Here is a 23,288-nt window from a genome sequence, read left to right on the forward strand (position 1 = left end):
GCCTTGACATTATAGCATGTCCTTCAGTCCTCCGGGGAGAAAGTATCATGGTTTATTGCTTCTGATGGACCTGGGACTGCAGCTGGCTGGGCAGATCTAGGGTTGGTAGGCTTGAGCCACATGTACGGTAATTTCTACTGATCCTGAGTGGCTCCCTGTTGTTTCCCCAGCCAGTAAGGCGGTGGTTCTTATATTCCACCTCTACTGAACTTTCCCTCTTCTTCACATTCCTCCAGTCTGTGAGTCCTGCCAAGAGTACTTCGTGGATGAATGCCCAAACCACGGTCCCCCCGTGTTTGTGTCTGACACGCCAGTGCCTGTGGGCATCCCAGATCGGGCAGCCCTCACCATTCCGCAGGGCATGGAGGTGGTAAAGGAGGCTGGCGGGGAGAGCGACGTGCGGTGTATAAACGAGGTCATCCCCAAGGGCCACATCTTTGGCCCCTATGAGGGGCAGATCTCCACCCAGGACAAGTCAGCTGGCTTCTTCTCATGGCTGGTGAGTGTCCCCTGTACCATTCATTCCCTGGGAGAGGTCGACATGGGACTCGGAGGGAAACAGGCAGGTGATAATTTATGCGTGCACAAGTGCTTTTCTGTGGCTACCTATGGACATGTGGATGACGGGTCTTGCTACCGTCTTGTCCAGCCATGTGGCTTTTGTCCTTTGGTGTCCAAAAACCATGCTGAAGGGACCCCACCTCAGCAGCAAGCAGGTGAGTCATCACCAGGTAATACTTAAGGCTGATTTTCCCATATGTCCTCCTGTGTGGGTGTGTATGCATGTGCCCGTCTATTCAGTAGTATTTACAAAGACCTCAGCCAACCCGTCTTCTAAAATGGAAGACCTATAGCTCGGGGCTGCAGGGTCATAGATCATGATGTTCTGCTCAGAAAATGGGCAGACAAAGGACTGGAAGGAAGGCCTTCCAAGACAAGCATGGTTCCCATTGTTGAGAGTGAGCAGCGCACAGGCATGTAGATGTGATTGTTGCCACCAGAGGAGGAGCACAACATACTTTGGGACATTGTGTTTGTGGTACCTGGAGCCTGCATTGGGAATGTCAGCCAGCTTTACTGTCTATAGTTTAATGGCCTTGAGTGTATCACTTTCTTCTCTGGGCCTGTTTCGAGATACAGGCTAATAAGAGCTGCGGTGAAGATGACTCCAGGTGACCTGGCACCGTTCTTGGGAATGTGATTTCTCAGTCACTAAAGCATTTATCATTGCTTGATGTTACTGCTGTTGGCTTGGTTGAAAGCTGGGTTCCTTCAGAATAAGAATTGGAGAATGAGGTGCGGCTGGTCTTGGGAGGGGATAGACCCTCATTCCATGTAGACAGGAGAGATGGGGAAGAAGTCGGCCGTGGTAGCAATGGAGATCAGCAGAGGGGATGGCGGGGACTGTGCGTGATTAATTTCCCAAGCCTGAGGACTCAGGGAAGCTGGTGATGTGGCCAAGCAGAAATGTGGCTGAGTCAGGCTGTGGCACAGAAAGTCTTGATCTCGGGGAGGAGGTTGGGGAGAAGGTTCATGTCAGGTGAGCATGGTGATGGCTTGAATTGAAGTCTGGAGGTGGGTGACTCTGAGAGATTCAGGAGGGAGAGCCCTGAGGCTGGTGGGACAGCTAGGGTGCCAAAGTGAGGAGTAGGGGCTTTCGAAAACACAAGGAGGGAGTCCTAAGACTGCTCACGGAGGAGAGGTGGACAGTGGGTGGGGCAGTGGAGTAGTAAAGGAAAGCAGCAGGACCATTTATACCACGTGTATGCCTCTCCCTGAGCATCTCCTTGGTGCCAGGCCGGGGGGTGGGGTGGGGCAGGCCAGATCAGGTGTAAATCCTACCTTCAAGGGCAGGAGATGGAGCTAACCAAAGAATAATGAAAATGCACATAAAACCACGGGCAGGGGTTAATGAGATAGGAAGCTAGGAGGAAGTGAAAAGCCAGGGGAATCCATGCGAACAGAGGACAGAAGAGGCCGCCAGATGCTGAGCTGGGGTTGAAGGAAGAATATGGTCCTCTGTATTAGTTAGGGTTCTCCACAATAACTGAATCCATCCATCCATCTGTCTGTCTGTCTATCTATCTATCTATCTATCTATCTATCTATCTATCTATCTATCTATCTACCTACCTACCTACCTATCTATCTATGATTTATTAGAACGACCTACAGAATGTGGTCCAGCTAATTCAACAGTGGCTGTGTGTGAATGGAAGGAAGGTTCCATGAATCAAGCAGTTGTTCAGTCCGTGAAGCTGGATGCCTCAGCTGGTCTTCAGGATACACCAGAATCTTGAAGTAGCAGGCTCCAACGCCAGTGAAGGAATGAACTTGCTAGCAAGGCGAGGGCAAGCAGGCAAAGAACAAAGATCTCCCTACTCCCATATCCTTCTATAGGCTTCTGGCCCCAGATTAGAGGTGTGACTTCCCACCTCAAAGATCCAGATTAGAAGTGGATCCCCACATCAAATTAAGCAAAAAACCAAAAAAACAAAAACAAAAAACCCTTTGCAGGAGTTCCCCTCAGTTCTTGGGTTTTACTTAATTCCAGATGCAGTCAAGTTGACAATTAAGAATAGCCATCACATCACCAAAGCACACATTGGTGAGGGGGTATCAGATCAGTAGACCTGCTTGAGCAGAGGCCCTGTGGCAGGAAGGGGCATACAGCATATGTGAACAGCAAACGTGGGGCTGGAGAAGGCCTGGAGGTGGGGACCGGGAGGGGTCTTCTGCAGACTTTATTCTGTGAAGGATGCTGGGAAGTTTCCAGGTAATTGTTTCAAGTAATGATGAATGACCAGATAACTTTGGTTTCTTTATTTATTTGTTTGGCTGTGTGTATATGTGTTCAGGGTGGTGATGTGTGTGTGTGTGTGTTTATGTGTGTGCCTAATTATTCTCTCCCTTATGTTTGAGACAGGGTCTCTCTCTAAACCTGGAGTTCACCAATTCAGCTAGACTGGTTGACCAATAAACCTCCAGGGATCCTCGTACCTCCCCAGCACTGGGATAGTATGTGCATGCCACGGCATTGGGTTTTTACCTGTGATGTGGGGATCAGCTCAGTTCTTCACAATTACACAGCAAACACTGTCCACTGAGCCATGTCCCCAGCCCCACATTAATGTTTTGAAAGGACAACATTGGCTGCAGCCTGCAGAGCTGACTGGGGCAGAGATGTGGCACTGGTTAGGAAGCCGGTAGTCAATGTAATTCCAAACCTTCAATGGAGGTGGCGTGGGTGGAGACAGGGACAGAGAGACAGAGACTGAAGGATCGACTTGAGGACGAGATGGGGGATGAAGGCCATTCAGGATGGCATGGCTTTAGTAAGGGACCCAAGTATCAAGGCCAGCTTAGGTCCTCCCTGCCTCCCACCAAGCACTTCTGAAATGAGGATTGCTGGATGGAGAGAAGGTTGAGAGTGACTGGGATTCTGGTGTTGGCCTTGCTGAATGGCGATGTCAGCAGACAGGTGGATGTACCATGCTGGCCCATGCAGCGGGAGTGTAGAGATGTGACTTATGTTCATAGGTGGCCAGTGGAAGTGGATGGGGCCTAGCCTCAATGTCAAGGGACTTCAAAAGTTAACAGTCCAGAAGGAAGCATGGGAGAGAGGTGCACTGGGGGAAAGCAGGCCAGGAGAGTGATCTGCCCACATAGCAAGAAGAGAGGTGTACAAAGGCTGTAGCCTCTCATGCTAATGGAAAGCCAAGGGTGACAGAGCTCAGAAGTGTCTATTGATATTGTGGCCACAAAAGCATTGTGACATTAGAGGAATGGTAGATCCAATCTGGGATCTTGGAGTCAGTATGGTCTTTGGCCATACTGACAGCTCAGGATGGGGGCATGCTACTGGTACCTAAAGACAGAGGCTGGGGGCCAGAGCTTAGTGGTTTGTACTGCCTAGGACTGCAGCCTACAACAAAGGCTTATCAGTAGCCCCTTGCAGGAGAGTACAGGAGCTGGGCACCTGATTAGCATAGAGGTGGCCTGTAGAACAACTTCTCAGAATTTGGCTAGAGCTCAGAAGTGAAAAAGAGAGATAAGAGAGGTGGATGGTGATTAGAGGGTAAGGGGAGCTGGTACTAGCAAGAAAGCATTCTTAGGGCCAGCAGGAAGAGGCTTTGGAAAGAAAGAGGAGGATGAGGTGAGAACACCATCCATACGTGCCTCTGTAGCACCTCTGTCTGGAAGGTTCTGCAGAAGCCACTGAGTATGGAAAGGGGCGGCTCAGCACATTTGCCATCACCTAAGGGACAGCCCAGGGTAGGTGGGTGTGGTAGACTAATTAATTGCTCTTTGAAGATTAATAGTGTTCATTGCCAAGTTGACAAGATCTGGAGTCACCTAGGAAACAAGCTTCCAGGAGATTGTTGAGCCTGTGGGGAGAATTGTCTTGATAGGTTGATGGATGTGGGAAGACCCATGGGTGGTGGCATTCCCTAGACAGGGATACTGGACTGTATACAGTGGAGTGAGGTGAGCATAGGCGCTCATCCCTCTTCCTTCTGGATTGCAGGTGTAATGCAACCAGCTACCTAGTGCTCCTGCCCATGTGGCTTTCCTGTCATGATAGACACTGGGGCTATGAGCCAAATCACCCTTTCTTCTTCTTCTTTTTTTTAAAATTTTTTTAAAGAACATTTTATTTTATTTATACGTGTACACTGTCGCCTGTCTTCAGACACCCCAGAAAAGGGCATCGGATGGAAGTGTTAGGTCTCAAAGCTCTCAGTCTCTACTTGTTTCAGAGTCCTCCTGGCTGGCATACTTCCCATCCCATCCCCCACCCCTAAACTCCCCAGCTCAAGGGCTGAGCTGAGTCTCCTTCCCCAGCTTCTCTTCCCCATAGAACTCGGCCATTTTAGCTAAGTGATCCTTTTGGTCTTTTGGTCTCTGGGCTCAATCCTGGCCTCTTGGCTTCTGGTGCCTCTCTCTTCCTCTCTGGCTCTCTTCCCCATCCTTTCTCATGGTCGGCTTCGGTCTGCACCCTTCCGGATGCCCCTGCCTGTGCTCTCCCTTGTATGTATAATAAAGCCCTCAGCCCCTTAGGAGCACCCTGTCCTCTCTGGTCTTCTCATCCAGGAGGCAGGCATGCTGGCTCCCTAGTGACGTGACAAGACAGCTTCTTGATTGGAAGAGGTCTGACCTGCAGAATTGTAAAAGAATACATTGGCTTTGTTTAGAAAGAGAGAGAGAGAGAGGGAGAGAGAGAGAGAGAGAGAGAGAGAGAGAGAGAGAGAGAGAGTTAGTTCAGCAGTAGGAGACTTAGACTAACAGAGGAGGCTTGTGGGTCAGGGCTATCTGCTACAATGTGGAAGGTGACAGAGGGAGGCAGCTAGGCCACATAGTGGGCCTGTGACCTTCAGAATATCAAGTAGTGAGCAATACTAGAGGCCTGAAGAGAGTGGGTGGTCAGAAAGACTCAAGGTAGCAAGAAGCTTCTCTCTCTCTCTCTCTCTCTCTCTCTCTGTCGTTTCTCTCTCCCCGTCCCTCCCTCCTTCCCTCCCTCCCTCTCTCTTCCCTCCCTCTCCCTCCCTCTTTCTCTTCCTTCTTCCTGCTCTCTCCCTCTCTCTTTCAGTGTGTGTGTATATGTTTGCGTATCTATGTATGTGTGTGTCTGCGTGTGTATATATGTGTGTATGTTTATGTATTTGTATGTATGTGTGTGTCTGTGTTTGTATATCTATATGTATGTGTGTGTTTGTGAGTAAGTATCTGTGTGTGTGTTCCCACATATGTCAGGGATGGCTGTATAGACCTCACTGGCAATCCCAGGGAGCAGCTTGGCCTACTCAGATGACAAATGAGAAAGGAAAGAAAAGACCTGGATCATGATGCTGATTTGGGGCCAGAATCTGGAAACCCTGCATCATAAATAAAGCACACTCATTGGTCAAATCCCATTCCCAAGCTTTCCTGGTTACTATCTTTTCCTCATCCTTTTTTTTTCCTGGTTTCAGAAGCCCTGGCCCCATCCAAGAAGACATGTTTGACGTTACAGAGATGGCTCTGTCACTAAATGCTTGCCGTATAGGCATGAGGACCTGAGTTTTAGACCTAGAACTCATGTCGAAAAGCATCTGTGGTAGCTAGCTAGCTCTTACAGCCCCAGCAGCGGGGAGCTAGAGGCCTTCAAATCCCTGGATCTCCCTGGCCAGCAACTCTAGCCAAATGAGTGAGCTCTGTGCCAGGGAGAAACCCTGTTTCAAAAGAAAACAGTGGCCGGACAGTGGTGGTGCTTGCCTTTAATCCCAGCACTTGGGAGGCAGAGGCAGGTGGATTTCTGAGTTCAAGGCCAGCCTGGTCTACAGAGTGAGTTCTAGGACAGCCAGGGCTACACAGAGAAACTCTGTCTCAAAAACAAAAAAGAAAAAAGAGAAAAGGAAAGGAAAGGAAAGGAAAGGAAAGGAAAGGAAAGGAAAGGAAAGGAAAGGAAAGGAAAGGAAAGGAAAGGAAAGGAAAGGAGTGAAGTCGTCTTAGGGAAAGACACCGTTGTTCACCTCTCTAGCTTTGAAAACCACACATACACACACATACAGCTTTTGTGCACAACAGTTCAATGATATGTGCACATGGCTCTCCAGATGTAATGGGGCCTGATCAGAGTAAACACAACCCTTAGTGTTTATTGAGCCACGTAACACCTGGCCACAGTGTTGCTCCGCAGATTCTACCATGTTCCTCCTGTAACCCTGTGTGCTGCCATTCTGCTGGGAGTGGTGAGGAGGGGAGAAATGGGCCATTGCATAGAAAATTAAGCAGCTAGGTGGAGCTACACTAGGCTTTAGGCCTGTTGCCATCTGGCTGCAGAACTTGCCTCCTCTCACCTCTTGGCCCTCCTCACCTCCCTTCCTTCTGTACCTTTCCTTCCTGCTTCCCTGACTGGATCTTTCCTCCTCCTTTCTCACCAGCATCAATTCTTTATCTGATTCTATTTAAGCTGGAGGAGAGCTGGCCCTACTGTGTGCTGACTGGTAGGGCCTGGGTTCACAGGGACAGAAGGCCTGGCTTCCCCAGCATGAGCTGTGTGCTCAGTTCTGGCTGCTTAGACAAGATACGCCCCTTTCTCTGCTCTCTCAGCCCAATGGAATTTATCATGCTGTAAATCATGGATCAAAGTCTCCCAGCCCCCCTACCCCCCACCTCCCCACCAGATGCTGCGGGCTAGGGCTGCACCGCAGGCACAAGGTGCTTAGAGCCACTGTGTAACCCTGTGGTTAGGAAAAGAGGCAGGAGTAAGGAGCTAGAAAAGGTTTCTATATTAAGTTTTTCATGCAGTCCATGTTTTGTTCCAGAGAAGATTTAGGGCAGCCTAGCAAGGTGTGTAAAACAGACCTCAGTGGGGTATTACAACTGAGAGAGAAGAAAGAAAAGCAAGCCTAGAGTCTCACGATGTTGCCAAGAGTTGGCAGCCTAGGTCTGCTGTCTCAGGGGCTTCAGGAAAGCACAGAACCTCAGGCTTGTCCATTGAGTAAGGACATTAGAGAGATTGGGATGTGTGTATGGGTGTATACAGGTGAACAAGTGCTTTGCATGCGATTGTGTATGTGTGAGTGTCTTGTGTGCACTTTTGTGTGTGCCTGTGGAGGCCAGAGATTGACTTTGGGTGTCTTCCTTGGTCTTTCTCCACCTTATGTTCTGAAACAGTGTTTTCTCTTCTTGAGGCCAGAGGTCACCGATGGGCTGGAATGGCTCATCACTGTGCCCTAGGACCCTCCTTCTGGTTCCATCACCATGCTCAGCTCTTCTGCGGGTTCTGTGGGTCCTGGAGACTCAAACCAAGGTCCGCAGCCTCGTGTGACCATCTGAGTCCCCTTGTCCTGAACAAGTGCTTTTGTGTGTGTGTGTGCTTTTTATTTAATTTCTACTAATTCTTAACTACGAAAGCTTCAAAGAGCCTGGTGTGGTGGTGCATACCTATACTCTGAACACACAGGAGGCTAAGGGAAGAGAGTCGCCAGAGTCCAAAGCCTGAGTTACATATTGCAATCCTGTCTGACAAAAACCCCAACCCAAACCTCCAACCACACCAAAAATCTTGTTCTTAGGATCACCCATTGCTACATCTTATATCATTTATGCTTGTATTTATAGTGGTGTGTGTGTGTGTGTGTGTGTGTGTGTGTGTATGTGTGTGTGTGTACAGCCCAAACCTTTCATGAAGTACTTTATGGGGTTGGAGAGATGATTTGGCATTTAGGAGCATTTGCTGTTCTTCCAGAAGACCCCAATTCAGTTCCCAGCACCCGAGTCTAACAGCAGCTCACAGCTGTCCATCACTCCATCTCCCTGAGTTCCAGGGCCTTCTTCTGGCCTCCTCAGACAACCTCATATGCATGGCCTATACACATGTTAAAATCAGTCTTTATTTTTTACATTAGAAGCCGAGAAGCACTCAGTTTCTAGCCCAGCTCCTGCACGCTGCCCACTGTGGTGCAGCCCCAGATGACCGGGGATCAGTGAGTGCAAAGGGTGTTCCAATAAAATTTTATTTAGGGTCTAAAAATCTGGATTGTATGTGATTTCAAACAAAATTTGAATTTCATATAAATGTAGAAAAACCATAGAAGTAAAGTTATGTGAAGAAAAACATTAAAAAAAAAAACATTTAAAGGTTCAAGAGCCATTCTTAGTTCACAGGGATATGTGAAATGGGGTGGGGGCATGCTGGATGTGCCATCAGTGGTTGGCTGGCCTGGCCTATGCCACTCTGGGTTATTACCCCAGGCATGTCTCTTGTGTTCATTGCTGTCATCAATGTCTCTTGTAGGAGAGTAATGCCCTTACGAAGGTCTCCCCTGGAGACATTCAGGGCTTCTGAGCCTCCTCTTTTTCCTTCCTGATAGTGATGCTTACTAGAGCGTGCAGGCCAATAGAATGTGCACAGGATGCTGCACCATTTCCACTGATCTCATTCCTCACTTCTCCCAGCTCTGATCATGCACTTTCCCAACAGCAGTGCCGAGTCTTTCTCATTATGGGGTATTGGGAGGAGAAGACGGCGGTAAAAATGAATTCACCAATAAAGAGACTAGAGTGAGTCCGCCATGCACAGTTGAGACCAACAAAATCATTTGAACATGACACACGGTAGCTTCACAGGTAGTGTTTCGGGTGAAGTTGTTAGAGTTTCCGGGGGTGCGTGCATGCATGTGTGTGTGTGTAATGTGCATGTGTATTTGAGCACATATGTGTGCATGCCTATGGAGCCCCGAAGCAGACAGTCAGTGTCTTCTTCATTTGCTCCCACTACATTTATCGAGGCAGGCCTTTTGCTGATTCTGTAGCCAGCTTTTGCCTGGATTTCCCTGGCTCGCCTTCCAGAGTACTGCCATGCCTGCCCAGCTTTCACAGAGTCTGGGGACATGAACTCCACCTGTGCAGCAAGCACTTTATCCACCAAGCCCCAGTAATCTCTTTATTTTCCCTGTGTTTGTCCCTGGCTTTGATTACTGTTACGACCACAGGGAGCTTTGCCAGAAGGAAGATTTTATTTACTTAGACAGTGTGTATCTGTCACTGTCTGGTGACAAGTAGTGATAACTGATATTGCATAGTCAACTCTTGTGTGACACTACCAATCGCTATTTTCTGTAATGGGCCAGATGAGAAACTATCCCATTTTGTGGATCACAGTGTCTCTCGCAAGGACAGATGTCCTTGCGATGGTGCTAAACCCAGAATGTACTCAGGTCACCTCCTCTCCCCAGCATCCCAGCTTTGTGCGTGACACAGTGCTCTGTGCAGGATCAGTTGTCCCATGTGACTGCAGAGGTGCCAGGATGTGACTCGGTGCTGTTGGAAACCCTTCTAAAGCACGGTATGGTACTTGGCATCCTCATCCGTTGTTTGCTTTTTCCCCTGGCCATTTCAGCTTGCACTGGGGTCACCTGCAGGGCAGGCAGATCCTTCTAGGTTTGCTCAAGGCTCTTCCTGCTCCAAGCCATCCGTGTCAGTCCCACCTCCGACACTTCCGAAGGTCTACTGTAGGACCTGATGATGCCCTTTGCTTCCCTGGGAGAGCCTACTCCTCACTCTGAGGAAGGGGTAGGTGGTTAGTACTGATACTGGGTCCGTGGGATCAGGTGCCCCGCCCAGGCAGAACCATAGGACCCTCAAGGGGGAGCACTGTCTGACATGGCCACAGGGCTCTGGACAGTTCGGATCCTGGTTCTTCAACTGGCTGGAAGTACGGCTTTGAGTTTGTCATCTGTTCTTTCAGTGGTCTAGCTTTGACGTGTGACACAAGCACACAGCCTCTGGAAGGCACCCAGGGAGCTAGAAGTATTGATGTTCAGTGAGCCTGGTGCCTGTGGTGACGGGCAGGTGACAGGCTGCTTTGATTGTCCTTGGCTTAACTTCATGTGGCTTCAGGAAGAGATAGAGAAGATGAAGTATGTAAGATTGGATACAAGGTCTGGGTTTGTGTGAACAGGCCTCATTTAACACATCTCCAGGGCCACACAGACACACATATGCAATATTTTATATGTGTGTGTGTGTTTATGGCAATGAATACACAGAAGGAAAGAAAATCCACTCCATAGCAGTTCAACAGTTCTAGGAAGAATCAGAAATCACCCAGCGCTAAGAGGCGGAGACAGACAGTCTGGCAGTTGCCGAGGGCCGAGTTACTGGGAAGCAAAGCACCAAATGTCTCTCATGTAAGACTGTAGAGCTCAGGGCCTGGAACAGTGTTGTGTCAGAGCTGCCAAGGGCAGTGTGGATAATTCATGGAGTCACAGGAACAATGACCTAAGGCAGAGGTAGGTTGGGCATGGGTTGGGCTGATGTATCAAGGTGTGTACTTCTTCCCAGACTCATCTAGGGTAGACTGTTACAAGTGAACTCCAGTGGGTGTGACAGACCCCTGGAAGTTGACTTTACAAACAAAAATTTTATCAGCAGAAGTCTTAGAACAGTAAAAGGAAGTCCTCATGGCTTCATTGGAACGATGGTAATAGACTAAACCTCTGAAACTGTAAGCAAGCCCCAATTAAATGGTTTTTTCATAAGATTTGTCTTGGTCATGGTATCTCTTTGCAGCAATAGAACAGAGACTAAGATGGTAGTTGGTACCGAGGCCTAGGGTATCAGTGTGACAGGCACAACCATACGGTTTGCTGGAGGATATAGAAGACTTTGGGCCTTTGGGCTAGGAGAGCGTTTGGATGCTTTACGTGGGGCTTACTGGACCACTGTGAGGGCCTAGATCAAGAAGTTTTATAGGGAAAGCATATTACCAAGTGTCCTAGAAACCTTTCCTGTAAGATGTTGGCAAAGATTGTAGCTGCTGTTATCATTGTCCTAAAAATCCGCCTAAGGTTAAGTTGAAGAGTTTTGGATTAATGGCACTGGCAGAGGAGATTGCAAGTCTTCACTGTGTGTGTGAGTTGTTAGTAATCACTCTGGCAGACCCACAAGGAGAAGGAGCAAACTGGACAACCAGAAATCCAAAATATGCAGTTTGAGCAGAGAGGGAGCAGCAGGAAATGTGATGCTGGAGCCAGGATCTGTGCTGGGGGGAGCAATGTGTAAAACAAAACCCGATGCTAAAAGTAATAAAGGGCTTGGTGACCTGAGGATAGGACCCCATCCAGCCAAGGTCCTAACGGATGAGAAGGAACCAATGGCAAGCGTCAGCAGTGAAGGGAAGCATCCACAACAGAGCTGATACACTGCCATTCTGAGAGGGGCCAAGTGCTTGCCCCAGCAAGCAGCAGAGCTTGGCAAGCTTTGGCCACATAGTTCTGGCTTTAGAGTTCAGGATACAAGAAAGGGGTTGTAGAATCTCCTTTCATGACTACGGAAAGTTGCCAAGGCCAGGCATATGTGAGGGGTATCCCTACATGGAGGCCTAGAGAGACCATTGTGTGTAGCTGTGAAGGTGAAGCCTGGATTTGCCTTGGAGATCCCCAAGGTATTGGTTATGTCAGAGTCCTGGGAGACTTGCAGAGGAGAGCTGCTAACCTCTTAGGTTAGGACCCAGCCTAAGAGAAATGTGCTGCTGTGGACAAAGCTGAAGGGATTTAGAGATCTGAAGACCATTTTGACCTCAGCCAAGGAGATGCAGAATTTGGAGTTCATCCTGCTGAGCTGTGGTCCTGTGTTGGCCCAGCATTCCCCTGAGCTGCTTCCTTGGCTCCCTTTTGCAATGGTAATGTATGTTATATGCCATTGTATGCTGGAAGTAGGTGATCTGCTTTTGATTTTGATTTTACAGGGGGTTATAGTTAAGAGATTGCATGAATCTCAGAAAAGACTTTGTACTTTTAAAGAGTGTTAAGACTGTGATAGACTATGGGAATTTTTGAAGTTGGACTGAGTGCATTTTTGTATTAAGCTATGGCTATAAACCTATGGGGGCCCAGGGAGTGGAATGTGGTGGTGTGAATAAGAATGGCCCCAGGCTCAGACATTTGAATGCATAGTCACCAGGAAGTGGCACCATTTGAAAGGACAGGAGAGATTAGGAAGTGTGGCTTGTTGGAGAAAGGGGGTGGGCTTTGAGGTTTCAAAAGCCCTGCCAAGCCCAGCATGGCTCTCTCTGTCTGCCTATGGATTAGGATGTAGCTCTCAGCTACAGCATCCACACTTGTCAGCATGCCACCATGCCTCCCACCTTGATGATGATGGGTTAAACCTCTGAAGCCATCAGCCCTCAGTTAAATGCTTTCTTTCACAAGAGTTGCCTAGATCATGGTGTCTCTTCAAAGCAGTAGAACAGGGACTAAGATTTCTAAGTCTTCACCATTTTGTCCCTAAAGCTTGTCACTCTAGCTGCTCCTCTGATGGCACGTACTGAACAAGCTTGAATAAAGAAAATCCTGGGGCTGGAGAGATGGCTCAGTGGTTAAGAGCACTGACTGCTCTTCCAGAGGATCAATTCCCAGCAACCACATGGTGGCTCACAACCATCTGTAATGGGATCCGATGCCCTCTTCTGGTGTGTATGAAGACAGCAACAGTGTAGTCATATAAATAAAATAAATCTTTAAAAAGAAAGAAAGAAAATCCTGAATGGCAGTAAAGCTAATCCAGGAACATCCCCCAGGAAACCTTTAGGCCTGAGCCAGCCACCATTAGAGACCACAGAGGCTTTGGGTAGCTTCCATGTCCTTCCCAGCGCAGTTAGATCCCTCTGCTCCACTGAAGCTCTAAGAGACCGAAAGGTAATTAGTGCCACTCTGTGTTGACTCGCATACACGTCTCAACCTAGAATTAACAACAGGAATTTTCCTCAATGGCAGTCATAGTCATGATGCTAATACTCACCATTAGCCTTTTGCTGTGCTCAAGGCTGCAAGGCTGCAAGGTGGTGTTACAGAGACAACTTGCTGGAGGCCACACATGCATGTCCTAAACTGTGGGAGGTATAACATAGGTGTGCAGTGTTGGTATGAGGACGGAACTCCCGGGTATACTAGGGCATCTGTCACCTGGGAACTTGTGGAGGAGGGGGCCTGAGCTGCAACACATATGACCTGAATATCTTAATCATGTGTACTTGTGTGCGCATTTGAATTATTCATTTACTTTATGTATATGAGTATACTGTAGCTGTCTTCATACAGAAGAGGGCAGTGGATCCCTTACAGATTTTGTGATTGCTGGGAATTGAACTCAAGATCTTAGGAAGAATAATCAGAACTCTTAACCACTGAGCCATCTCTCCAGCCCTCTTATCTTTGTTTTGAAACAAGGTTTCTCACTGGCCTGGGTGTGCAGATTGGCTAGACTGGCTGGCCAGCAAGCCCCAGAGATCCTCTGTCCATCTCCACAGCATTAGGATTACAAGGTTATATCACGATGTCCAGCTCTTTTATTTGGGTTCTGAGGATGGAACTTGAATGGGAGAGAAAGAAAAAAAAGAAAGAAGGAAGGAAGGAAGGAAGGAGGAAAGGGTGTGTGCGCCTGGGAATGGTAGAGGAGAAAATGTAGATAAAAGGGAGAGCAGAGGCAGGGACATCCAGGAGAGTCCAGAGTGGATATCGCCAGACTGAGCTGGGCCATGAGGGGAGAAGAAGAGGAGAGCCAGGTACAGCAGCCAGGAGATCCAAAAGAGGGGAGGTAAACTAAAATGGCTGGATTATACAAGGAAGGACAACCCAGCCCACGAGCTGGAGAACTCATGGGAGAGGATGGGGTATGCCAGCCATACCCTGTACCAGGTAGGGACTGAGGGATGCTGGGAGAGCCCGACTGCCAGGTTAGCATGGATATGTTAAGCAGGCACCCCAGCAGCTTGTCCAAGGGTTGGAGACTAGCAGAACTCAGGTCTTCAGGCTTGAACAGCAAACATGATCCCAATGAGGTCATCTTCCCAGCACCCCGTGACTGAGAAGTTTAAAGCACAAATGCAGATCGGGCTCATAAAGATAAGTGAGGAGCTCCCCACTTCTCTCTCCTCCTCTAGCAATAAAGCGGAGCTGAATGTTGGCAGAGTGCAGGCTGGGTCCCCATAGCTCTATGCTGGTAATAGTGGAGCATACATGCTGGATTGTGGAGTGTCAATGCTCTTGACACACCTGGCTCACAGCTCCTTTGCCCGTAGCTGTGACAGAATACGTGAGCCAGTCAAGGTAAGACCTGGGCTCACAGTTCCAGTGGTTTCAATCCCTGACTCTGACTGCTTTGCTTTGGGGCCTGCTTGCTGTGAGGCAGTACATTATGCCAGGGAGAACCAGGAAGCAAGTTGCTACACCATGTGGCCCCTAGAAAGAGGCTGGCCTTCCATAAGCACCTTGAAGGCCATGTCTTTGTGACCCAAGACCTCCCACTAGGCCCTACCTCATAAAGGTTCCATCACTTTCCAATTACACTGAGCTGAGGGCCAAGTTACTAACTCAGGATCTTTGGGGGACAATCCAGGTCTAAGATACACAGATGTAATGCATGCACGCTGCACAGCCATTGCCAGCAGGTGGTCACACACCCGTGCTAATAGGACCGGAGAATCTGCGTGGCACTCCGCAGTGTGGTAAGGCAGTGAGGAGTCCAAAGTTCTGAGGGTTTTGGTTTGGGTTTTGGTTTTATGTTTGCTTGTTTGTTTGGTTTTTGGTTTTGTCTTCTTCTTCTTCTTCTTCTTCTTCTTCTTCTTCTTCTTCTTCTTCTTCTTCTTCTTCTTCTTCTTCTCTCTTCTTCTTCTTCTTCTTCTTCTTCTTCTTCTTCTTCTTCTTCTTCTTCTTCTTCTTCTTCTTCTTCTTCTTCTTCTTCTTCTTCTTCTTCTTCTTCTTCTTTTCAAGACAGGGTTTCTCTGTATAACAGCCGTGGCTGTCCTAGAACTCCCTCTGTAGACCAGGCTAGCTTTGATCTCACAGTTTGCTTCTGCCTCCAGAGCGCCATCATGCCTGGCTCTTGAGTGGTACCTTTTAAAAATGTGAGCTGTGTTGCCTTGTAAGGTATAAGAGGGTTGTGTCCCACAGCTGGTTGAGGGAAGCCTATCAAGTTAATCATTGGCCCCAGTTGGTACAGGCTGGCCTGGTGTATCCACTCATTCCTTCTTTACTAACATGTCAACACTGTCACGTTGTGGGTGGGCTTTTGCCCTTGCTTTTCACTTAGAAGGCTCTTTGTTCCATCACCCTCCAATCAACCAGGATTCTACCATGTATCTACACTAAGAAAGGCAGTGGGGGTGCTACCGGGGATGGCAGAGCCCTATGTCTTGTCTCCACTCCTTAGACCTGGTGAGGGAGCCTCTCGAGACTCAGAGCTAACCGACATACCATCAACAGAAATGTTCTTTATCACTATGGTCTGGAGAGAAATAATGGGGTGTCATGAGAGTAATACTGAGAGAGTCCAGGGCTGTGGCAGCAGAGAACTAGCTCAAACCAGGAGCTGCACAGGTGGCCTAGTCTCAGTCCCACAGATTAGAAGGGAACAGGTCCCCACAGCTCGTCAAGGAAACGTTTATAGCAGGATGCGTGGTCCTTGGAGGCCACTTCAGTGAGCATTCGTTACTACTGCATGTCTGTAACTAAATTCCCAGTAGAAAAGAGGAAAGGAAGAAATGCTGATTTTAGCTCAGGGTTTCAGAGGGATTTCAGAGCATCGTAGCAAGGAAGTGCTGCAGAGTGAATGGTCTTGAAAACTCACATCTAAAGCACAGGGAGGGGCAGGAACCAGAGTCTGCCACCTGGGCCCCTAAAGTCTTCAAATATAGTGGTACCAGCAGGGGACCAACCACACTGTCAAAGCACAAGCCTGCAGGGAACATTTAAGACTAGACTGTAACATTTTCTAGATTTCTGCAGAAAATCTAGTTTTGCATATTGTTCTTAGGAGAGAAAAATGTATGTCTCAAAAATGGGATGGGGGAATCTTCCGGCTCCAGGATGTGCTGAGGATGTCCTGTCAGGGAAAAAGATGGAGGCTGACAGGGTCTTTATTTGGAATTTGTAATGTTTATTTATTTGGAGTGTGTGTGTGTGTTGGTTAGAGGACAGCTTTCAGGAACTGGTTCTTTCCTATCTGCATTTGTGATCTGGGGATTAAACTCAGTTTGTCAGGCCCAAGTCCTAGTGCCTATACCCACTGAGTCATCTTCCTGTCTCAACTAGCAATTTTTTTGGAGTAAAGGGAAAGATCTGAGCTGGAAATGACTGGTGTGCATTTTGTCAGCTCTTGCTGTCAGCTACGTTATCCTCTTATCATTTCTGCGTATTTGAAATGCTTCATGAGTGTGATTCACTTGAGCTTATGGAAAGGAGGTTCTAGGTGTGGTCCCAAGCTGGGCTGACTGCTGCCCCCCAGAGCAGGCAACGGTGATGGAGGAACACAGAGGCTGGATTATACTGACTTTTTTCTTTACTATGACAAATGCCTGACATAAATGCTAAACAAAGGAAAGGATATTTTGGCTAATGGTCTAGAAGGTTCCAGTCCCATTGTCTTTGGTTCCATTAATGCCGGGCCTGTGGTGAGGCAGAACATGGCAGTAGGAGCCTGTGGAGGAGGGTGTTCACCTCACAGTGGACAAGCAGGCAGAGAGCAAGGAAAGGGCTCTTCACAGCACTCTCCAGTAGAATTCAAAACGGAATTTCATGTTGTTCTTGGGAGAGGAAAACGTATGTTTCAAAAGTGGGGTGTTCTAGAATAAACATTGTCATCTGAAAAAGCATGTGCTCAACACAGACACAGGAGCCTGATGTGCACAGTTCCTGTTCAGACCATAACAGGCCAGAGTCAGTCTGACAGGTGGGCAGGGCTCAGGTGTGCAAACCTGACCAGAAATGAATTTCATCAAAAGCTCAATGGACAAAACCTTGAGATCACATGAGTCACATGGTCTGATGACAATTGACAACAGTTTGTTCTGCCGTTGTCCCTTTCTTTCTTTGTGGAGTGCAGGAGCCCTTAAAAGGCATTTCTGATATAGATTTTAAGCTATATCAGAGAATGGTGGAATGCTAGCGCCAGTGTCAAGGGGCTCGTGATTGCTCTGCTCCAACAAGTCCTCAGGGAACCAGCCTCGGATCTAAAAAGTTTCCACAATCAAGAAGTGTGTGTTGTATGCAATTTATACCTCAACTAAGCTGTGGAAACAAAGAGGAAGGATCATGTCACTGTGAAACCCAAAGAGACAAATGAAAAGGAGACAGATCTTCAAAAAGAGTCAGTAACACTGAAAGTGAAAAATATCAACTGAATGAAAGATATTCGTTACAAAGGAAGCAAAGCCTTGGGCACAGTGGTGAGTGCCTGCAGTTATGCACCCAGGAGGATGTGTGGGAGGATTGAAAGTTCAAGGCCAGCCTAGGTACAGAGTGAAGGGCTGCCTCAAAAATTTTACAAACCGAAACAAAAACAAAACATCAGAAAAGCAAGAGAAGTAAGAAAGGGAAAAACCCCGATGGATGGAAGAGACTGGAGCAGGCAGAGAAAGCCCTGGTGACCTGAAAGAGAGCAGAGAAATGTTCCCTGACACGGCTCCAAACGACAGAGGAAACTATGGAGAGGCAGCTAAAAGGCATGGGGGTTGAATGAGCCATTCTGTTTACTTAATAGAAATTCAACCGCAGGAGAGTGGCGTGAAGGAGAGGTTGTGCTGAAAAACACAAAAGCTGGGGATTTCCAGGAAGTAAAATGTGGACGTGTGGAGTGAAGAGAACTTTATAATCTTTGCTTCACAAGCAATGATGTCAAGTACACAAATGGAAAGGCTATACACTAATCACCTACAAAAGATCCATAGTAGACTAACAGTAGGCTGCTTATAACTTGGGTCAGGAAAGAACTAGAGACACCATTAGATAAGCTGACACCCGTGCTCTCTGGTGCGTATTCCTTTCTGAGTGTCTTTCTCTTCCTGCTTTAGACTTCAAGCTTAAAATCTACATCAGAAATAAGGGCTCCTGCACTCCACAAAGAAAGTAAGGGACAACCTAGAATTCCATGGATCTCGATACTCAAAATGATAGTAGAGTATAGACATTTGGACACAACCCCACCCCAAGCCCCAAGGGTCCTGAGCATTTGAGATTTCAGCAGAGGATGAACCCTTTCAGATCACGAGTGCCTGGGCCCCAGCGGCAATCTTCACCTCCTACACATGCAGCAGAGAGAGAGGCTGCCGTCAGCTTTTGTCCCAACAGCCTGGCACCTGTATGGAGTGGCGACCCTGGATTCCGATTCAGTTAGCACGGATGAGAGTGGTGTCCCCTCTCAGGTTGTCTCCAGGGTCTCTAAGACAATGGGAATGGGTGGAGAGGAGACAGCGAAGATTAGACAGCAGCTGAGGTTGTGGTGGGGGCCGTGTAGGAGGACAGAGGGAAGAGGTGAGACGGGAGGATGGAACTGGCTCCTGGGCCTCATGTAAGGAGCCCAGGCATGTGTGAGCCCCTTCTCTAATGGCCACTTCAGACAGTCTCTCTGTTTTCCAGATTGTGGACAAGAACAACCGCTACAAGTCTATAGATGGGTCGGATGAGACCAAAGCCAACTGGATGAGGTGAGTCCCATCCCTTCCAGCTCCAGTGAGCCTCACCAGCCTCTGGGTTGGGCCCAGGGAGTATCTTGGGCCTCCAGGATCTCAGAGCTCTCCAGGCTGCTCCAGAACTGCAGCTGACAGGGTTTGAAAGAAGTGTTCTGTTCCCCAGGCTTCCATCGGAGGCTCTAAAGAGCCTGTGGCCAGACCAGCAGACTGCAGGGATCGGGCTGCATGCCATGACTCCCAGTAGAACTCCTGCAAAGAGGAAAATGTCCCCAACCTAGGTTGGACCACTAACGTTTATCCCAGGACAGATTCTTGTTATCTGGATGACATCATTCCAGGGAAGACCCAGAAGTCATCCTATGGTTTTATGGGAATGAAGGCTTCTGACATCTCCAGTTACCTTCCCTACGGGGCTCACATTAAACTTGACTGCTGACCAGCATGGGTTTACCCTGGCCAAGGCTGTGGCCTAGGACTGTGTGTCAGAAGCATCCTTAAAGTCTAGCCAGAGAGAGCAGAGAATTGAACAAGAGTCACTTCCCAGGTGGCCACAATGAGTTGGCATCCATGCTCAGAGCTGGCCTGTGTGGTATGTATGTGTGGGTCCTACCAGTGGGTGTGTATTAGAAAAAAGTCAGTCTGACTCCAGTACCACTTGGTGGCCTACATCTGGGATCCAGGGGCAACGATGGAACATTTAGATTTGTTTAGAGGAAAGGAAGGCCTTTGAGGACCAGAGAACCAGCTACATCGTGAATCGAGGCCCGATCATGTATAGTTCTGTTCATCTCAGATAGCAGATGGGTGACCTTTGGGAACCAATGGGTAGGTGAGAGATGGGGGCAGCAAGGGATGCCCCAGGAAGTCTGAGCACATGAAGAGGAGCTGGTTGGAAGTGGAAAGTCATGAGGAGGTCCCCTGTGTCCTTCTCTGTGGCCTCACTGACACCTGTATGACCTCAGGGCTGCGGCTGGTTTGCAGGGCAGTTGGGCTCATCCTCTTGTTGAGCGCGGCTGTTTCCACTGCCACAGGCAGGTGCAAAATCAGCTCCCACATGTGGCCTCCTCCTTTACAAGATGGTCTGCCATCCTAAAAGTGGCACCAGAAGTTGTACTTGACGCTCCTAGCTGCCGTCTTCTCTCTCTGCCCTGAGGTCCAGGTCAGCTTGGCAGTGTCTCATCCCTTATGCTGGCCATCTCGTCAACTCAGTTACATTGGAACATTTGAGAGTAGACCAGGTCGGCCCAGCCCTCCTCTGCTCTCTGCACCTCTACAGGCACGCCTGCTACTGCATAAGTGCCAGAGAGGCACAGACATGTGCTGTGTGGGGGTCCAGATGGAATAAGGAGGAGCCTTTGATATGTGCCTTCTGAGGGTCCAGGACTTTGTTGAGGACAGCTGGAGCAAGTGGGCATGAGCCTTGCAGAAAGACTGCTGACGGACAGCACAGCCCTGGGCTGGGCCTTCGCATGTGTCACCACAGTCAGATCCAGGCCAGCTGAAAGAGTGAACCTGATGTATCCTGTGACACTGTTACTTGCAGAGCTCCAGAAGCTATGGCTTAGAGAGCTGGCCTGTCCCATGTGTCCTCCCATTTCTGAGCTTTTGTTTGGTTGGGCAAAGGGTTTTCCCGCTGCCCCCTAGAAGACAGTGCCTCATCTCAACCATCTTGGCCATTGTTTAGCACAGCAGGGCTGCTGGTGTAACTTGGCTGGGTATGGGTCCGGAGCATCACGATTCTGCAAGTTCTTGATGGTGACTTCAATGTGGCCGCTCAGGCTGACAGCCGTTGTGCTGGTGGTCATGCCCCAGTGACAAACTGAGACCCAGAGCAGGGCAAAATCTTGCTCACATTCATGTCACCTGTGGCAAAATGAGGCCTAGGGTCCTATGTCTCTAGCTAGACCTGCAAGGCACAGTTCTTTCTGATAATATACAAGGGACCAAGCAGAGCGTGGCTCCTTATGACTGTGGGTGGGTTCTGTGGGTGGGAGTCTGCTGCTTCCTCCACCTTCATTAATATAACTCTGTCCTGCTACCCCTAGCCTGTCCTGACCCCAGGTGACTCTGGGTGGTCTTGGCTGATATGTCCTGAGTTAAGAAGGTTCCAGGAGCTGGTGATTGTGTTTGTGTGTGGCTTTGCTTTCGGGAGCTCTTGCTAATTTACAGACTCTTAGTTGTGCTGTCACCCCAGGGCTTTGGGGGTAATGTTGTAGATCGACATCTTTATGAAATTACTGGTGGACCCAGTAAAGAGTAGGTACAAAGGTATTCATGTCTTGAGTGTTAACCTGTGCAAGCTCTGTGTTAGGTGCTCTGCATGCAGTAAGTCTCAACCTGGGACACTTGGGACGCATGGGCCTTTGGCAGTGCTTTCCGACATTCTAGGTGAGCACAGCTTCATGCTTGGGTACTCCAGGTTTTGCAGGGGGACAAGGTAAGTGTATTATTGAACACTCCACACTGTACAGTAATCTCTTCTCCTAACCCAGATCTGAATTGCCATGGCATAATTAGGGCCCTATAGGCTTCACCCTAGTTTTACAGAGGCCCTGTGGTCCCCAGGGATAGTCTTAAGTCTGTCTGAGCTCAAGACCTTTGTCCTGAGCTGGGTATCGAAGCCGAGAGCTTTCCTTTGTCTGATTACACTCGCTTGACTGAAAGGACTCAGAAGTAGGGGTGGAGGAACCGAGTGCTGCTGGGGCTTCTGTGATTCTGGAAGCATCCAGAGGTATGGGTTGGGATCCGAGTTAGCCTCAACACCCTGGTTCCTCCTGGGTGGAACTCTTGTTTCAAAACTATAGCAAAAGGCAGGTAGAACCAGAATGCTCTTTGAATTCTAAAGCCAGAGCAAGGTCAGGTTGAAGAACCTCAGCAGAATCAAAGTTATCCTGGTGTCCTTCCTAGGGTAACACGTCTCTTGGTGGATGCTCACGGGTGCCTCGCATCTTAACTAGAATATCACAGCAGCCACGCCATGAGGAAGGAGCCTGTGGTGGTGCCCCTGAGGGAGAAGAGCTTGTTCTTCTCTGAACATACATGTTCAGAAGTAGGGACTTGAGAGACACTGGAAGATGGGAGGCAAGTCACAGGTGACAGAATAAGCTTTCTGTGGTTGCAACATGATGGACACCAGCAACCAGTGCCACAGCCACTGCAGTCCACTGTAGGCTGTGTTTTAAACTCACTTGATGTGTGTGGTGTGTGTGTGTGTGTGTGTGCAGATGCCCAGAGAGGCTAAAGAGGGGCAACAGATCCATTGGAGTTTGCATGAAGGGCATTTGTGAATTACCTGATGTGATTTCTGAGATCCAAATTCTAACCCCAGCAGAGAGTTGTAGTAAATGTCCTTAACCCCTGAGCTGCTTCTCCAGTCCCTTAAGTGGCTAAAGCTCGTGTACATAGATGGAACCCTCGGAAACTGGTCTGGACGGGGAGAACGAGGCAGCAAAGGCTGAGTGAACTTGAACTTCCTGGTGCTCAAGGCTGATGAGAGGTAGGGCAGCCTACCCTGCAGTCACTGGGCTCCTACTACCTCCTTCCTGCCTTCCCTCTGAGGAGGAGGCATCACTGTAGGAGGGTATGGTGGGGCCTTGGTGGCCTCAGATGTCCCCTGGCTTCCCAGATGGGGCCAGTGATTAGGAAGGAGGAGGACCATCCTCACTAACAGTCATTTACCCAATTATGCTTTGTGGGATATTCAACCCAAGGACCGTGCTGCCCCTGGCCGAGCGTAAGAGGAAGCCTAAATTCTCCAAGGAGGAGCTGGACATTCTGGTCACAGAGGTGACCCGTCACGAAGCCGTTCTCTTTGGGAGAGAGACCATGCGGCTGTCCCATGCCGACAGGGACAAGATTTGGGAAGGCATAGCTCGGAAAATCACCTCCGTCAGCCAGGTTCCCCGCTCCATCAAGGACATTAAGCACAGGTGGGATGACATGAAGCGCAGGACCAAGGACAAGCTGGCTTTCATGCGGCAGTCACTGTCGGGCCCAGGGATCGGGGACCACACCCACCCCATCATGCTCGCTGCCCACGAGAGAGCCATCGAGGCAGCACTGCTCACCGCCAGGGCCGGTCACGGCTTCCCCAGGGCAGAGCTGGACGGAACCGACAGCCCGTCTACCAGCTGTGAGTATCGCTGCCCGAGTGTGGGGCTTGCTTCCTCGTGTGCACTTCTTCCCGTGCTAGCTCTCAGCCCCGCCTGTCTCCCTGACTCTCTCCATGGCCCCATCTCGCTCCTGTCTTGCCTCCACCTCTTGCTCATCCACTGTGTGCCAGAAGCCTGCTTGGGAGCAGGAAGGACAGGGCTGCATCTAAAACCTTCCCAGACAC

General features: G+C 49.0%; 1 protein-coding gene across 3 annotated transcripts in view; it reads left to right on the forward strand.

Annotated features, from left to right (window-relative positions):
• The window catches only part of Prdm11 (PR/SET domain 11), a 76,619-nt gene that overhangs the window by 32,283 nt on the left and 21,048 nt on the right, over positions 1-23,288 (forward strand). For 2 of the 3 annotated variants that reach the window (XM_021156411.3, XM_029474362.2), the window contains exons 4-5: positions 237-499; positions 18,900-18,967. In XM_021156411.3, coding sequence (XP_021012070.2) covers positions 237-499; positions 18,900-18,967 — 331 coding nt within the window. Of the gene's footprint in view, positions 1-236; positions 500-18,899; positions 18,968-22,662; positions 23,085-23,288 lie in introns of all 3 variants that reach the window. The other variant, XM_085834636.1, reaches the window with a different exon arrangement.

Source organism: Mus caroli, unplaced genomic scaffold (genome assembly GCF_978045245.1).
Source record: "Mus caroli unplaced genomic scaffold, Mus_caroli_1 scaffold_2, whole genome shotgun sequence".
Taxonomy (NCBI): Eukaryota; Metazoa; Chordata; class Mammalia; order Rodentia; family Muridae; genus Mus; species Mus caroli.